Consider the following 18150-nt stretch of genomic DNA (forward strand, 5'->3'; position numbering starts at 1 on the left):
ATGTCTATAAACATAAATGAGATGACTTTTCATAGTGATTGACAATGTGTTGATAACTGTAGGATGGATAGAAGGTCTTTAAGCAAACTTTGTTATTTGCTAACGACACGTGGGAAATTGAAAGGAAACAAAAATATGTCAATTAATGAACTTGTAATATCTTTTCTTCACATTATTGCACAGAATGTGAAGAATAGGGTCCTAAAACGACAAACATCTAGATCCAGCGAGACAATTAGTAGGCAATTTAATTTAGTTTTGAACTCTATTCTGCGGTTACACAACATTTTGCTTAAGAAGTCAGAACCAATCCCAGAAAATTGCACGGATGACAGGTGGAAATGGTTCAAGGTACAAGTATATGATTTCTATACATTTTTTTTATTAATCAATTTAATGTACATAATAAAATAAATTGATTTTATAATACTTCTTTGAGTGTAGGGTTGTTTGGGAGCATTAGATGGGACTTATATTAATGTCAATGTGCCAGCAAATGATAAACCTAGGTATCGAACCAGAAAAGGTGAAATTGCAACCAATGTCTTGGGTATATGCACACCGAACATGCAATTTAGCTATGTCCTACCGGATTAGGAAGGATCTGCGGCAAATGGTAGAGTCTTAAGGGATGCTATTAGTAGGAGGAATGGCTTGAAGATTCCTCAAGGTAATTAAGTTGTAATTATTGTAAAATAATAGTCACTTGTAATATATTTAACAAATATTTGGTTTATATATCTGATATATATATATATATATTAATACTTGTTCACTCGTGATATATATATAGGTTGTTATTATTTGTGTGATGTTGGATACACAAATGGGGAAGGATTTTTGGCACCATATAGAAGTCAAAGGTACCACTTGACTGAATGGAGGCAAGGTTACCAACTAGCGACAACCAAAGAATACTTTAACATGAAGCATTCTCAAGCAAGAAATTGCATTGAGAGGTGTTTTGGCATTTTGAAAGCTAGATTAGCTATATTGAGAGACAAGTCATTTTATTCTGTTAAGACTCAATGTAGGATTATTTCTGCTTGTTGTATTCTCCATAATTTCATAAGGTATGAAATGACAATTGATCCGATAGAGACTGAGCTTGATGTCCTTGATTCAAATGAAAGTAGTGGTGGTGGTGGTGGTGGTGATGATGATGATGATGATGATGATCTGATTAGGCATTGTGAGACCAGCTCTGCTTGGACTGAATGGAGAGACAAGCTTGCAGATGATATGTTCACGAGCTGGCAGTCATCAATTAATTAAATTTAATATTCTTTCTTGAAATTTAGGTTTCATTTCCATGAACTGAACTTTTTAATTATGTTGTATTTGGTTTATTATCCATTTGAATCATTTGAACAATATGATTATTTTTGCATTTTGTGTATTATTCATTTGAACAATTTGATTATGATTTGTGCAAGAACAATGTGTTATTTGAATGTGTAAAATACCGGAAAATAGGCGGATATTAAGGGAATTTTTTGGAAAATTTTCGGGAAATTTTCGGAGCTCGTATGGATGAGTTCACGGGGATAAAAACGGGGCCCGGGAAAGCCTGTTTAGGCTACCCTGTTTTAATGAGGAAAAGATTTATTTTCTTTTCCTTTCTCTTTTCTTCTTCTCTTATTCTTTTCCCGCGAGCCGTGCGTGCCCTATTTCCCTGACCCCGAGCGGTTCCCCTTCTTCCTCTCTTCTCACTCGGCGCCGATCCCCTTTCTTCGTTCTCCTCTCCTCTCGACACCTTCTCTACCCGACGCTGCCGCCGGCCGAGTTCCTTCTTCCCGCACAAAGCAGTGCAGAGACAACCGCTCCTCCCTGCTGCACATCGTGATCCCGACTCCTCTGTGCCGGCACCTGAGCCCTAGCGCCGACCGCCGTCCCTTTGTGCCCTCGCATCTCCGCCGACGCCGCCTCCTGATTCCTCTCCCCTCCTCTAGTCCGACGAGTCATCGCCGGCCCCTCTTCTGTACTGGTGCCCTAGCCACAGTCGACGCCGCTTGGAGAAGTGCCGACGGTCTTCTTCCCACTGCTGCCGAAGCCCTAACTTCTTCGCCATCCGCCGCCGTCGAACGGAGAGTGCCGGCCACCCTTCCTCTGCCCTCGAGCCCGAGTCATATTGCCGAGCTCTTTTCCCTCCGTGTTGTCTGCCCTAGATCGCCGGAATTCAGAAGATTAAGTAAGTCTTCGGTTAGAAGCAGCAACTCAAGCTTTGGAGTGTTCCCTTCCGTGCCCTAGTTCAATTGCTTGGTTTTTCTTTCAGCCACCTACAGTGCAGCAACAGGGGATCATATGAAATTGTGGGATATGTTCTCGGCAGCAAATTTGTCTCTGCTGTGGATTAACAATCAAGGCTGAGGAATAAGGTAAGGAGTAGGGCATTTGATACATGTTATTGATCATGATTTTAATTCGATTGTTTTAGATGGTTGATCATGTGAAGATTTGAATTAGGGTTATGTTTGAATTAAATTTAAAATGGAATGTGTGATTCATCATGTTTTAGATGCATGGGTAATTGGACGTAGGTTTTGGATTTTTAATCAAAGGGTGGATTGAGGATTAGGTAACTAATCCTAATTGATCGTCAAATTTGTTTAGACAAGATGATGGTCATATGATTTGGGGTTTTCCCTAATTTAGGGTTAGAGAGTTTTATTTAGCTGTTTATGAGAAATGTAACTAAATAAAATATATTACATTGATGGCACAGGACTTTGACGCGAGACGAGTATCTCGGAGTCAGATTTGGACCATTTTATCGGAGGCGGGTACTTTGACTTATGTCTTTTGATATGCATGATAAAGTGTCTAACATATAGCAAGAATTATGTTTTCCATTTGATTCGGTTGGTCACTACATTATCTGTTACATGTTGTTTGTTTATTTATTATGCACTGCATGTTATTATTGACCTGACCATACATGCTTTCGGTAGTGACCCAACCATATGATACATCATGTTCAGGACCTAGGGTTTATATGATACCCTATCTGTTTGTGTACCTTCCATCCGATACATTGACTTGTGGTACACCTTTTATTTGTGTATGGATCTTGCTATGCTATTCATGAGATTGCCATGCTTGGTATCATGCATCATGTTTGCATGTTGTGCGATTGTCGGCTCCACTATGGTTGAGCCCATCGCCAGTTACATGTACTGCACACACCACCACCACCCATGGATTAGTGGTATATCAGGCAGGTGTGTGGCGGTTCTGCTATTTGGCTCCGTTGGTCTGAGGACTCAGCGTGGTAGCCGTGATCCGATTCTGTTTGGCTCGTTGGCATTTAGTGTAGCGGCAGTGGCCGAGATGGTGGACTCTGTTTGGCTCCGTTGGTCGGGAGACTTAGCATGGTAGCCGGTAGTCCGGTCTTTGGGAGATGAGAGCATTGAGCTCCCCATTTATGATTTGGGGACAGAGGACAGTACGACAGCATCCCGTCCACTCGGTCGCTCTGCAGGAGCAGTGATGTCGAGTGCACGGTTACCATATGCATTTATTGCATTTATTGTTTGTGATTGCATTTACTTGCTGCATTTATGTGGATGCATATGATTGACATGCATCCAGGTTTGTCCTTGTACCTGATCCGGTTAATACAGTTATCTCCGATTCGTTTCAATTGCATTTATCCTTCTCGTATTCGAGACTGTATGATTAGTGTTGTCTATTATTTGTTTTATTATGCATATCACTGAGTGTTGGACTCACCCGCCTCCATTGTTGATATTTTCAGTTTGTTCCAGTCGCTGGCCCCCCATCTGCACGTAGAGCAAGTTCTCTACTAGTTCGTTATTTGTTTTTATTTGGCCTTTTTCTATATCAGACTTTGTTTTAGTATTATCTTTAGATTTTTCCTATGGATATTGTATGGAGTGATACCTTTTGATGGATTTTTGATATGATATTGGATTTCATTCTACTACGTGCCTGCCTGGACGGCAGAAGAGGTGAGTTCGTTGGATTTGAGCTTTACGAGTGTAGTGGAATAGGGTGGATTTCGAGTCAGAGTCCTATTGCTATTGATTACTATTATTAACTGCGTGGTTGTGACAGCTAGAGGCTGAATATCTTTATAAACTACGTGGTGTTTGTTTTAATTTGTGTTATTATTCCAGCCGCATGTGGCTGAGGTGTATAGTGCTTGTAGAAAAGTTTCAGATTGTCCGCCGTACAAGGGAGATGCTGCAGAAATTTCTTTGGACAGAGACTCCTCCGGGGCGTGACAATTTAGTGGTATCAGAGCACAGGTATACGATATTTTGTTTTCGTATTTTTGATGTTTGGGATAACCTGATACCAATTTATTTACTTGGTATCAGAGCGCCAAGTTTGGCGATACTTGTTGGATTTTTGTATTTTGTATTTTTGAGATTTATCTGATACCAATTTATTGGTATCAGAGCAGGTTATGGATACCTGCTTTTGGTGTTTTGGATTTTTGGATGTCTATTTTGGTTTGTACGGATTTCCGTTATGGTTACGTTTCGGACTTTCGTTTCGGATTTATATGGATTTCCGGCGATTTTCTCGTTCGGAATTTTGAGGTCAGAAGTTGGGGACTGGACAGCGATGGAACATCTCCAGACGGCAAATAGGTATGATGTTTATTTTATGATAGTTAAGACATCTATTAGCACTTTATCTTTATTACCTGTCTGGTTGTTGTAGCCATATTACATGTGATGGGTTAGCCACTGATCTTGGTCGACCCTAATAGAGATCAAGGATTATAGTTTCTGGTGATTTTCATATCATACCATCAGTAGTTTTAGCTTCTGTTACTACTATTAGGAGATGGAGGCACATATCAGCCTCTGCTATTGTTAGCAGGCTAATGGATGATACCTACATATTCCTGTTGACTTAGCCAGTAGAGTTTTTATACTCATATCTTTTGGATATTAGGGTATCCGATACGATGAAAATTGTTCATTGGGGAGTTATCATGTTTGATCATTTTGAGAATGATTTGAGGTTGAGGGATATTGTGAGATCAGATATTGTGATGTGTTGATTTCTAATGATTTATGAGAGTAAATGTTATGTGGTTGTTTGATGATCTATTACTAGATATTTGTGTTGACGATCTATTAGTGGATAACTATTTTTGATGATCTATTATTTGGGTTGTCGTTGATGGTGACATAGTGAGTGTCATCTATGATATGCACAGGTTTGATGATTATAATTGGTGATCAGATATAGATCGGGTGCTAGAGAGTTTACGGTTGAGTGTGCCTATGAATTTTAATAAATCTGGTTAGTTGTGGTTAGTTAACAGGATAATAAAATTGATATTTGCTTCCTCTGATATGGGACTATGTGGATAAATAATGAGTTGATATTTTGAAGGTTAACTTGCTCTCATGGGAAGTAGAGAATTATTCATCTGATATTATATGGGCTGATATTTTTGGAGGATAAAAAAAAAATGAGAATGGATTGATGATTTTGAATTCTGACTTTTTATTTTGGGTTGCACACATTTATACATATGGTATTATGTGGGTTGACATTCTCTAGTTTGAGTTGATGTAATTAGTGTTGAATTGACCCATAAACTGATTTAGTTATTAACAATGTAGTATACCATTTTATCTTAGTTAATTTTTATAAGTAAATATTGATTTACTCTTATTAGATCGGTCAGTAGAAGACTGATTTACATTTGTCGAGTTGGGTAGTCGTGGTTTGATATACCTTAGTTGCTTGTGGAGGATTAAGATATTCTTGATTAGTTAGTAGATGAATGATTTAGTTTTGTTGGTTGATCAGTAGAGGAATTCCATACTTTATTTTTTTAGAGGTTCGAACCTTTAGGTTATTTGTGCTTAGTTATGTGTCTGGAGCACATTTGAGTACATGTTTTGTACTGACGTGGAAAGGACTGATTTAGTCATATACCATTGTCGGCTTGGATAGTTTATAGAGTATCAATGTGTCCTATTCCATGAAGACGTTGACCATAGACTGTATATACCCGGTTGGATGACTCAGAAAGTGCATTGGGATATGTGACCCCGCTGATGTAAGGAAGTGTAGAGTTAATTGCTTAATACTTATGGGATACAATCGTTACTAGTGTATACTGGGAGAGTACATTTGGATTTAAAATGATAAAATTTTCCCCATTAGATATAGTCTTGGAGTGTACGACATTGACTTGCAATGTTATACCATGGTGTGTATATCTTTCTTGTCCGATATTAGTTCCTTTGAACCTAGAGCAGGGTTGTTACTGGATGATTAGGCTGCTTTATTTTGGGTTGCTTTTGATTGATGTATTCATGCTTGATACATATGCATGAATTTTGTTTAGATATACCCGTAAACCATGAGTGTTGGTAGCATAAGGTTGGTCTCTTTGATTGAGCTAGTATGCTGATTTTGCATGTCTATATTGCATGTATATTATGATTGTTATGTGTTGTAGAAGTCCTATGGTAAACTGCCCATTTGCGAGTAGTATATGTATCCATGTTCTGATATGGTTTGTAGGTTCTTTGTGGATCATGGTTATGTAGTTCGATGTATGTATCTAAATGTATTATTGAAGATATCTTGTCGATTAAATCCGAGTTGTGGTATAAGTACATCTGTGGTGTTTTGATGGAGGTATTTTGTCGATTTAATCTGAGTCGTGATATGTACAACATGTGTTTGGTGTGGTATCTGAGGTATCTTATTGATTATATTTGATTTGTGGATGCACTTGTCGATTAGGCTTTGTTGGAAGTATTACGTTGATTATACTCTTGACATAGGTGTATATATGCCATGTGAGGTTGTTTGAGGTGTATTGTCGATTATACCTATGTTGATATATGCACACGGGTTCGGTAGGTATTGTTGGAGGTATCACACTGATTTATACCTGTGTGTGTGAGTTTGGTGTATAATTATTGGAGGATTATGTTGATCATTCATATGTTGTGTGAGCAAGTGTGCCAGGTGTATTGTTGGTAGTAGCATGATTCTACTTATGTTGAATGCAGGATGTAGAGTGTTTGCATTATGTCATTTGTTGGATTACCCTGTCAACCCATTTTCTTATCAGTGGGTGACTCACTACGATGTTGATATATTTGACGATGAGTTTGATTTGATTGCTGGATTGTTATACCTTTGGCTGCCGATATGTGGTTGAGTGATCTAGTGCAACCTCTAGTTGGATAGTTAAGTGCCTTGGACATTTATGGATCGTTTGTGGTGGAGCGGAGCTCCCACATATTATTGTTGGCTTGTGATGGAGCATTGCTCCTATATTTATTGCAGATACATATTTCAGATTATTTGTGGTGGAGTGTTGCTCCCACATATGTGGTATTTCCTGTGATGGAGCGTTGCTCTCATACTGGACGATTTATTCTGGTGATTTATGTTGTTGATGATCAGATTTTCGATTTATTGTCTGAGACCTTATGGATAGGAATGTCTGTGATACGAACATTATGTGTCTTTGTTTTTGCCATATGGGCTTACAGTGCCTTAGATGTTCTCAAGGACTTGATGATTTTGGTATTTCCAGGATGTTTGGATAGGTTTCCATTGTCTTTGTGGACGATATTGTGATCTATTTCGGATCCGCGGTGAGTCGCGCACATTATCTTTGCCTAGTCTAGAGATGTTTCGATGGGAACATCTATATGCGAAGTTCAGTAGTGAGTTTTGGGTTTGTCTTATGTGAGATGTTTGAGCCACACGGTCACCAATAGAAGTATACTGTGGTTCCACATGAGATCGAGGTTGTTACCGTCGGGAGTAGATGGAGTCAATAGAAAAGGCTTGCAACCTCCTTTGTTTGGCCGATATTTCCTGAGATGCGTTGAGGGTTTCTCACGGATTGCTATGCTACCTACACGCCTGACCATGAAATGCATGAAGTTTACATGGATTGAGGATTTCAAGATCAGCTTCTAGGAGTTGAAGCAGAGATTAGTGTCGGCTTCGATTTTTAGTTTTCATCTTCTGGAGAGGACGGATTTGTCCTCTACATTGACGCGTTTCTACAGGGTATGGGTGTTGTTCTGATGCAACACGGTAGAGTATTCTCATATGCTTCTCGATAATGGAAGGAGAATGAGAAGAAATACCCAGCTCATGATCTGGAGTTGGTCGTTATTATTTTTGCCATGAAGATTTGGCGGTAATACCTGTATAATATTACATTGAGATTCGCACTGACCATCAGAGTCTCAAATATCCGTTCATTCAGAAGGAACTTAATGTTCGACAGAGGAGATGGATGGAGTTCCTGAAGGATTATGATTATACCATTAGCTATCACTTAGGTTGTCACCGAATTATGGTCACAGACTTGATTCAGGGTTTCTCCGAGTTAGACCTTGAGGAGCAGGGACAGACCGAGCAGGGTAGTCTTGTTACCATAATTGCTCAGTCGTCGATCAGGACAAGGATCCGAGAGGCCCAGTTGTTGGGACCTCATAGAGCTCAGCAGGATGCAGAGTTAGTGAGGACCATCAGAAGAGTTATGCAGATCGGAGACGCAGACCTTTGAGTTTTCCATTGGCGACCATGTATTTCTGCGAGTTTCACCCTTGAAAAGGGTGAAGAGATTTAGCCTCAGATGTAAGCTAGCTCCGTGGTATATTGGCCCTTTCGAGATCTTGGATCGGATACCAAACATCTCGATGTATTCCACGACCATCAGATACGTGCAGGTCACGCGGATATTCCATTTCTAGTTCATCGACATTACTTATGAGGAGGTTCGGTACGGATTCTGGGAGCGTGAACAAGACTATCCGACTGGTTAAAGTCGGATGACAGCATCATTCAGACGAGGAGGCTACTTGAGAGCTTGAGGATACGACCCGAGCTCGATATCCCCATCTTTTTACTTGAGGTATGTGATTTATTTACCGTTCAGCATTTATACTCTATATCTGTTGTTAGTATTTGCTAATGGTAGATAACAAAATTTGGGGACCAAATTTTTATTAGTGGGGGAGAATGTAAAATATCGGAAAATAGGCGGATATTAAGGGAATTTTTCGGAATTTTTTGGAAAATTTTCGGGAAATTTTCGGAGCTCGTATGGACGAGTTCACGGGGATAAAAACGGGGCCCGGGAAAGCCTGTTTAGGCTACCCTGTTTTAATGAGGAAAAGATTTATTTTCTTTTCCTTTCTCTTTTCTTCTTCTCTTATTCTTTTCCCGCGAGCCGTGCGTGCCCTATTTCCCCGACCCCGAGCGGTTCCCCTTCTTCCTCTCTTCTCACTCGGCGCCGATGCCCTTTCTTCGTTCTCCTCTCCTCTCGGCACCTTCTCTACCCGACGCTGCCGCCGGCCGAGTTCCTTCTTCCCGCACAAAGCAGTGCAGAGACAACCGCTCCTCCCCGCTGCACATCGTGATCCCGACTCCTCTGTGCCGGCACCTGAGCCCTAGCGCCGACCGCCGTCCCTTTGTGCCCTCGCATCTCCGCCGACGCCGCCTCCTGATTCCTCTCCCCTCCTCTAGTCCGACGAGTCATCGCCGGCCCCTCTTCTGTACTGGTGCCCTAGCCACAGTCGACGCCGCTTGGAGAAGTGCCGACGGTCTTCTTCCCACTGCTGCCGAAGCCCTAACTTCTTCGCCATCCGCCGCCGTCGAACGAAGAGTGTCGGCCACCCTTCCTCTGCCCTCGAGCCCGAGTCATATTGCCGAGCTCTTTCCCCTCCGTGCTGTCTGCCCTAGATCGCCGGAATTCAGAAGATTAAGTAAGTCTTCGGTTAGAAGCAGCAACTCAAGCTTTGGAGTGTTCCCTTCCGTGCCCTAGTTCAATTGCTTGGTTTTTCTTTCAGCCACCTACAGTGCAGCAACAGGGGATCATATGAAATTGTGGGATCTGTTCTCGGCAGCAAATTTGTCTCTGCTGTGGATTAACAATCAAGGCTGAGGAATAAGGTAAGGAGTAGGGCATTTGATACATGTTATTGATCATGATTTTAATTCGATTATTTTAGATGGTTGATCATGTGAAGATTTGAATTAGGGTTATGTTTGAATTAAATTTAAAATGGAATGTGTGATTCATCATGTTTTAGATGCATGGGTAATTGGACGTAGGTTTTGGATTTTTAATCAAAGGGTGGATTGAGGATTAGGTAACTAATCCTAATTGATCGTCAAATTTGTTTAGACAAGATGATGGTCATATGATTTGGGGTTTTCCCTAATTTAGGGTTAGAGAGTTTTATTTAGCTGTTTATGAGAAATGTAACTAAATAAAATATATTACATTGATGGCACAGGACTTTGACGCGAGACGAGTATCTCGGAGTCAGATTTGGACCATTTTATCGGAGGCGGGTACTTTGACTTATGTCTTTTGATATGCATGATAAAGTGTCTAACATATAGCAAGAATTATGTTTTCCATTTGATTCGGTTGGTCACTACATGATCTGTTACATGTTGTTTGTTTATTTATTATGCACTGCATGTTATTATTGACCTGACCATACATGCTTTCGGTAGTGACCCAACCATATGATACATCATGTTCAGGACCTAGGGTTTATATGATACCCTATCTGTTTGTGTACCTTCCATCCGATACATTGACTTGTGGTACACCTTTTATTTGTGTATGGATCTTGCTATGCTATTCATGAGATTGCCATGCTTGGTATCATGCATCATGTTTGCATGTTGTGCGATTGTCGGCTCCACTATGGTTGAGCCCTGTACTACACACACCACCACCACCCATGGATTAGTGGTATATCAGGGCTGTTTGGCTCCGTTGGTCCGAGGACTTAGCGTGGTAGCCGGCAGCTTTATTTGGCTCCGTTGGCATTTAGTGTGGTAGCCGGCAGATGGTGGACTCTGTTTGGCTCCGTTGGTCGGCTCATGGGTAGCGCCCCGTTATTGTGTACCGGAGATGAGAGCATTGAGCTCCCCGTTTATGATTTGGGGAAGGAGAGGAGTACTCCAACAGCATTCCGTCCACTCGGTCGCTCTGCAGGAGAAGTGATGCATTTATTGCATTTATTGTTTGTGATTCTTGCATTTACTTACGCTGCGTTTATGTGGATGTGATTGCTGAGTTATGACTTCGACGACCTTGTTACCTTACTTTGATCCGGTTAAGGATTATTTCGATTCGTTTGATTCATTTATTCTTCTCGTATTGGGTATGCATGATTAGTGTTATCTGTTATTTGTTTTATTATGCATATTAGTTGTGGTGTTGGACTCACCTCGCCTCCATTGTTGATATTTTCAGGTTGATGCTGTCAGGAGAGACTGCACGTAGAGCCAGTTCTCTACTAGTTCGTTATTTGTTTTTATTTGGCCTTTTTCTATATCAGACTTTGTTTTAGTATTATCTTTAGATTTTTCCTATGGATATTGTATGGAGTGATACCTTTTGATGGATTTTTGATATGATATTGGATTTCATTCTACTACGTGCCTGCCTGGACGGCAGAAGAGGTGAGTTCGTTGGATTTGAGCTTTACGAGTGTAGTGGAATAGGGTGGATTTCGAGTCAGAGTCCTATTGTTATTGATTACTATTATTAACTGCGTGGTTGTGACAGCCAGAGGCTGAATATCTTTATAAACTGCGTGGTGTTTGTTTTAATTTGTGTTATTATTCCAGCCGCATGTGGCTGAGGTGTATAGTGCTTGTAGAAAAGTTTCAGATTGTCCGCCGTACAGGGGAGATGCTGCCGAAATTTCTTCTGACAGAGACTCCTCCGGGGCGTGACAGAATGGTTTAATTTCAGTTTTCAATGGAAGGAAAGAACCAAAAGATGCCAAATGTAGTTGAAAACGTAGAAAGTTCAATGCTACCGAAGATCAAAAGAAAAACTCAAAGTACCAAACGCTTATGGATAAAACAAGAGGATGCTGCATTGGTTGATTGCCTTGTTGAGTTGAGTAAAGATTCAGCTTGGAAGAGCGAGAATGGTTTTCGAACTGGGTACTTGGTGCATTTGGAGAAACTCATGGCTGCTAAATTGCCATCAAGTAGTTTGAAGGCTACTCCTCATATTGAGTCAAGATACAAACTATTAAAGAGACAGTTTCATGCTATCACCGAGATGTTGAATCATAGTAGTGGATTTGGGTGGAACGATGTTGAGAAGTGTATTATTACAACAAAAGATGTCTTTGATGATTGGGTTAAGGTAACTTTTTCTACTTTGTGTATTTCCATTTCTTTGATAACTTTGGGTTTTTTTTTTTTTGGCTAATGATATGTTTTTAATTTAGAGTCATCCAGCTGCTATTGGGTTAAGGAACAAAGAGTTCCCCCACATTGATGACTTGATGTTTGTGTGGGGGAAAGATCATGCCACAAGAGCTAATGCAGAAACCCCTGCTGATGCAGTAGAAGAGATAAATCTAATGCAGAAATATTTGCTGAATGTTACAAAGGTGAAGAATCTAATGATGTCAACCAAGCAATTAGGAAATCTGAGACTCTTGATTCATCAATTTGTCCATCAAACAAGAAGCTAACCACTAGAAAGAGAAAAGGAAAGGCTGATGATGCTTTAGATGACTTGGTGGGAGAGATTCACGAGTATGTTATTGCTGTTACTGAGGCTAATGAGGAGATGAAAGGAATTTCCACATACTTCAAGAAACAAACCGAGAGTGGTGATAGAAAAATGAAGATATATGATGAGCTAATAGAACTTTTTGAATTCGCTGAGCAAGAAATTATGGATGTCGAAGAGCATATTCTCAAGGATGAACACAAGATTGACAATTTCTTAGCATTGCCAAAGGCATTTAGGAGAAATTATGTGATAAAGCAGCTCAATGAGATCCATTCAAAATGAATTAAATATTTGAATTAGGTTCTTGGTACTTATGTTTTGATATACTTTGGATTGAACTTGAATGTATCTTTTTGTTTGGATTGAACTTGGATGAATCTTTTTTTGTATTGAACTTGGATGTTATTGGATTGAACTTTAATCAGCTTAATGTGTTGGGTCTACCTTGGCTATTGCCAACTTTGTGCATCCATGTGACAAATCCTTCTTCTATGTTATTGCTGACTTTCACATTCCTTAAAAGTTGAAATTGATGGAAAATGGTCCAACCAAACAGGATCCCAGTTGCTACTGAGTCTATCTATCATGTTCTTTCACATTCCTTATAAGGGCTTCAGTGCCTATTGCTATATTTCCCCTTTGCTCATGTTATTTTCCCTTTCTGATTGGTTGTTGTACTTTGCCCTCATGATCCTATTACTTGTAGGTGATTTTCTGTCTGGAGGAGTTTCAGGTATGTGCCATTATATTTCTAATAGTTGATAGCTTTTATGCTCCTTGTTGTTAAAGTCCCTCAGTTTTAGCAATGGACTCCATATTACAATATAGGTTAACTTGACAATTTTCTCTACTTATGTTCTATAATTTGTTGCAGGTCTTGCTATCACGCGAGGAACAACTACCTAGTGTCTCATTCGTTGTTAGCATAGCAAAGCCTGCTCTGATGTTTGATACCGGAGCTATTGATGCATTATATTTAGGTTTTACACTGGAGTTATGATTTTGTTATACAACATGTCAAATCTTGAGATTTGATCATCTGCATTTTATTCCTCAGGTGATAAGAAGCTTGTTGAAAGTTTACAGACATATTTGTTGTCAAGAGATCTTTCGAATTTGAAATTAGAGTTTCAAAGAGGAAATGGGAAGGTATCCATCCTAATTTAATGTTCATCGGTATTGGGTGCATATAAATTGTGGTTTGAAAGTTGTTGAATTTACAACTTCCTTGCAGATTAAGGTAGATTGTTTTGAGAATCAGCTACCAGTTGAGTTGGAGTTAGAAAAGCATGTCTTTCTCAGTGCAGTAGATTACTACTCGAGAAACAAGGAACTGATGGACTAAATGTCAGATTATTTTGCTTGTATTTCCCTCGATTCTTGCCTCACAGTTCCTGCAATCGATTCCTTCCTGAAGATTTTACAACTCGTTTCGCTTGAGCAACATTCATATTGGTGCTTCAACAATTTAATTTATAAACCATATGTAATCACTTGCTACACGTGTGTGATATTGCAAGTTTGTGTAGAGTCTGATAAATGCATAATTAGAAAGACAGGCAAATCAAATTTGGTGTATTCTTAAAATTTTGGTTAATTTAATTTAATGATTTTCTGTAATACATCTTTGCAGTGTTCTTAATTCCAGCAGTTGAACAACTTTTTCTTCTTATTATGTGTCATCTGCGTTGAGAACGGGATTTGGTAACGTTGTCTAGTGATCCGGCGGTTAGAACAGGGGACCCCCATTATGAGGGGTCAACGTCACGTGGAGGTCAAAAGGCCAGGTGGTCCGTCGAAGAAGGGTGAGCCGACCGGACTCATGAGAAAAGGGGCAAGCCGATCGGTCTGCCAGTAAACATCTGATAGTAAAAGGCGCCCTGACAGGGATCGGGGTTCCGACGCTCAATGGAACAGTAGCAAAGAGCCGAACGGAAGGCCTAAGAGAAGGTGATGTACTGCTAACAGTTCTTACATAGCACCCTACCGAAGTTCTCCCCAGCATATCGCTGCAAACGGCAGTCCGGACGTGAGGAGAGTGCCGCCCGGACTGCGCATGAGATGAGATCCGTCCGGACGGTGCGTGAACTCCCCGTTCAGCCGGACGGACAGACGTCCCGACCGGCGGAGGGTAAAGGAGAACAGGAACATCTTCTAACAGCCGTCAAGTCCTATGGCTAGGCCATACTCCAAGTCTGACAACGAGATGTTCTGCTGTCCCATCGAAGACGTGATTGGACTGTAGCAGTATGACGTCAGGTAAGCGTTCTGACAGACATATACCGAAGTATGGGCTACGGACATGTATGTGCCTCGGTGGACGCACAGGAACCTTTTCACCATCCTATATAATGAGCCCCATACTTCGCCGGAGGTACGCAGACACGGGCCTTTGGAGCTATTTTTTCCACCATCTGCTTGCTTGACTTGAGCGTCGGAGGGCCGTCGCCTGGGACCCCTCCCCGGCCCGGCTTCTTTGCAGGTTCGCCGGAGCGTCATCCGACCGGCCTGAGATCCACGTCAGCGACTCGGAGAGCGCCACGTCCCTAGCGTCCGTCGATTCAGCGTCCGGACAGGATCAATTTGGCGCCGTCTGTGGGAACGCGCCTGCATCCGAGTGGAAGAGATGGACGAAGTTGGACGACCACACACCGTGGCACTCTCTCAAGAGGGATTGGACGCTCTAATCAAGGCAAGAGCAGCTAAGCCCGTGGAGCAGCAGAAACAAAAAGCGCAAGCCGAACGCCTCGAGCAACAGGCGACGGCAGCATCATTAGGCCGAGCGGAAGTACATCTCCGATCGGAAAATATCTCAACATGGGGCCGAGATAAAGGTCCGGTCGGCAGCCAAGGGGAAGCACCACTTGCCCAAGGGCATTACAGGTCGGCAACCTAGTATGGAAAAAGGCAAAGCCGGTTGGAAGAGATAGGCAAGTTGAAGACTCCTTGAGCGGGCCCCTCCAAAGTCATCGAGAAGCTCCGCTCGGGTTCCCATTATTTGGAACACAAAGACGGGCGACCCGGAAAATTCTGCCATCCTCATGGCCTTGATGGGTTTCGATGAGTACATCGTATCCTCACTCCACGGGTATTAGGGAGTCGAGAAACTGAATCAGATCCTCTGCTGGTCGGCAGGTTAGTTTTCCAGCTGTATATTATTTCGATCATAGAATTTCAGTTCCTCGAACGAAGGCCCCCGCGTCGTTTGGCCGGAGGTATAATAACCGAGCCAAGCGCTCGACGAACGAAGGCCCCGCGCCGTTCGGCCGGAGGTATAATAACCGAGCCAAGTGCTCGACGGACGAAGGCCCCGCGCCGTTCGACCGGAGGTTAAGTAGCCGAGCCAGAGGCTCGAGGACGAAGGCCCCCGCGTTGTTCGGCCGGAGGTTAATTAGCCGAGCCAAGCGCTCGAGGACGAAGGCCCCGCGCCGTTCGGCCGGAGGTTAAGTAGCCGAGCCAGAGGCTCGAGGACGAAGGCCCCGAGCCATTCGGCCGGAGGTTAATTATCCGAGCCAAGCGCTCGACGAACGAAGGCCCCGCGCCGTTCGGCCGGAGGTTAAGTAGCCGAGCCAGAGGCTCGAGGATGAAGGCCCCGAGCCATTCGACCGGAGGTATAATAACCGAGCCAAGCGCTCGACGAACGAAGGCCCCGGACCATTCGGCCGGAGGTATAATAACCGAGCCAAGCGCTCGACGAACGAAGGCCCCGAGCCATTTGACCGGCGGTATAGTATCCGAGCCAAAGGCTCGTCGATGAAGGCCCTGAGCCATTCGGTCGGAGGTATAATATACGAGCCAGGGGCTCAATGGTGAAGACCCCCGAGCCGTTCGGCCGGGAGGATTATATACAAGCCAGGGGCTCGATGGTAAAGACCCCCGAGCCGTTCGGCCGGGAGGATTATATACGAGCCCGTGGCTGCCACGGGCTCAATGGTGAAGACCCCCGAGCCGTTCGCCCGGGAGGATTATATACGAGCCCGTGGCTGCCACGGGCTCGATGGTGAAGACCCCCGAGCCGTTCGGCCGGGAGGATTATATACGAGCCAGGGGCTCGATGGTGAAGACCCCCGAGCCGTTCGGCCGGGAGGATTATATACGAGCCAGGGGCTCGATGGTGAAGACCCCCGAGCCGTTCGGTCGGGAGGATTATATACGAGGCCGTGGCTGCCACGGGCTCGATGGTGAAGACCCCCGAGCCGATCGGCCGGGAGGATTATATACGAGCCCGTGGCTGCCACGGGCTCGATGTCAAAGACACCCGAGCCGATCGGCCGGGTTTGAATTAGCCCTCAGGGCCGTCGAGCTCCGACGTTAAATATCGAGAGACGAGCCGGCGTCTATAAACGTCCGAGCGGAAGACCGTCGAGCTCCGACGTTAAATATCGAGAGACGAGCTGGCGTCTATAAACGTCCGCGCGGAAGACCGTCGAGCTCCGACGTTAAATATCGAGAGACCGTCGAGCTCCGACGTTAAATATCGAGAGACGAGCCGGCGTCTATAAACGTCCGAGCGGAATACCGTCGAGCTCCGACGTTAAATATCGAGAGACGAGCCGGCGTCTATAAACATCCGAGCGGAAGACCGTCGAGCTCCGACGTTAAATATCGAGAGACGAGCCGGCGTCTATAAACATCCGAGCGGAAGACCGTCGAGCTCCGACGTTAAATATCGAGAGACGAGCCGACGTCTATAAACTCCCGAGCGGAAGACCGTCGAGCTCCGACGTTAAATATCGAGAGACGAGTCGACGTCTATAAACTTCCGAGCGGAAGACCGTCGAGCTCCGACGTTAAATATCGAGAGACGAGCTGGCGTCTATAAACCCGCCGAGCGGAAGACCGTCGAGCCCCGACGGTAAAAATCGACGTTAAAAGGCGGGCAACCGGAGCCTATAAAGCCGCAGGACGGGTAGCTCTCTGCATGGTCCTACTCGGTTGTAAAGGCCGACCTTAGATCGGGCGTGCTGATGAGGCAAGAATAAAGAGAGCGTGTGGCCGAGCGGCTCATTTATCAAATGTACTTAGAAGGGAATACAAGGCACGGGCAAGATACCGCCGAACCGATGAGTATCCCTATGCTGGCCGAGCGGCCTAATGCAGTGATCATTGCTCAGTCAGAACGACAGTTCAGTCAGTTGGACTTCGCCTCCTTCGACTAGACTTGAAGGGGAGGCAAGTGATCCGGCGGTTAGAACAGGGGACCCCCATTATGAGGGGTCAACGCCACGTGGAGGTCAAAAGGCCAGGTGGTCCGTCGAAGAAGGGTGAGCCGACCGGACTCATGAGAAAAGGGGCAAGCCGATCGGTCTGCCAGTAGACATCTGATAGTAAAAGGCGCCCTGACAGGGATCGGGGTTCCGACGCTCAATGGAACAGTAGCAAAGAGCCGAGCGGAAGGCCTAAGAGAAGGTGATGTACTGCTAACAGTTCTTACATAGCACCCTACCGAAGTTCTCCCCAGCATATCGCTGCAAACGGCAGTCCGGACGTGAGTAGAGTGCCGCCCGGACTGCGCATGAGATGAGATCCGTCCGGACGGCGCGTGAACTCCCCGTTCAGCCGGACGGACAGACGTCCCGACCGGCGGAGGGTAAAGGAGAACAGGAACA

At 43.7% G+C, this 18150-nt stretch overlaps 2 protein-coding genes and 1 long non-coding RNA gene across 3 annotated transcripts; all 3 read left to right on the forward strand.

Moving 5' to 3' along the window:
* Window positions 1-2156: 2156 nt before the first annotated feature.
* On the forward strand, window positions 2157-2765 carry LOC122000160. The gene is made up of 3 exons (XR_006116989.1): window positions 2157-2191; window positions 2276-2378; window positions 2726-2765. It is a non-coding gene; the product is annotated as an uncharacterized LOC122000160 (long non-coding RNA).
* A 1001-nt stretch (window positions 2766-3766) lies between these two features.
* LOC122001477 (isoleucine--tRNA ligase, cytoplasmic-like) lies at window positions 3767-14161 on the forward strand. The gene is made up of 5 exons (XM_042556237.1): window positions 3767-3788; window positions 13248-13274; window positions 13416-13521; window positions 13599-13690; window positions 13776-14161. Exons 3-5 carry the CDS (start codon window positions 13485-13487, stop codon window positions 13884-13886), a joined length of 240 nt encoding a protein of 79 aa, XP_042412171.1. The 5' UTR covers window positions 3767-3788; window positions 13248-13274; window positions 13416-13484; the 3' UTR covers window positions 13887-14161.
* Window positions 9194-10338, forward strand: LOC122001476. The gene is made up of 3 exons (XM_042556235.1): window positions 9194-9743; window positions 9828-9930; window positions 10278-10338. The coding sequence occupies exons 1-2, from the start codon at window positions 9275-9277 to the stop codon at window positions 9920-9922; spliced, it is 564 nt and encodes a 187-aa protein (XP_042412169.1). The 5' UTR covers window positions 9194-9274; the 3' UTR covers window positions 9923-9930; window positions 10278-10338.
* Window positions 14162-18150: the final 3989 nt, after the last annotated feature.

This window comes from Zingiber officinale, chromosome 7A (genome assembly GCF_018446385.1).
Source record: "Zingiber officinale cultivar Zhangliang chromosome 7A, Zo_v1.1, whole genome shotgun sequence".
In the NCBI taxonomy this organism is placed as follows: Eukaryota; Viridiplantae; Streptophyta; class Magnoliopsida; order Zingiberales; family Zingiberaceae; genus Zingiber; species Zingiber officinale.

Excerpts from the sequence above, each read along its gene's own strand:
- LOC122001476 (XM_042556235.1), top strand. The coding sequence starts at position 9,275 with ATGCCCTTTCTTCGTTCTCCTCTCCTCTCGGCACCTTCTCTACCCGAC. Across the intron at positions 9,744-9,827 it reads GCCGGAATTCAGAAGATTAA|CCACCTACAGTGCAGCAACA; the intron begins GTAAGTCTTCGG and ends TTTTTCTTTCAG.
- LOC122001477 (XM_042556237.1), top strand. The coding sequence starts at position 13,485 with ATGTTTGATACCGGAGCTATTGATGCATTATATTTAG. Across the intron at positions 13,522-13,598 it reads TATTGATGCATTATATTTAG|GTGATAAGAAGCTTGTTGAA; the intron begins GTTTTACACTGG and ends TTTATTCCTCAG. Across the intron at positions 13,691-13,775 it reads TTCAAAGAGGAAATGGGAAG|ATTAAGGTAGATTGTTTTGA; the intron begins GTATCCATCCTA and ends ACTTCCTTGCAG.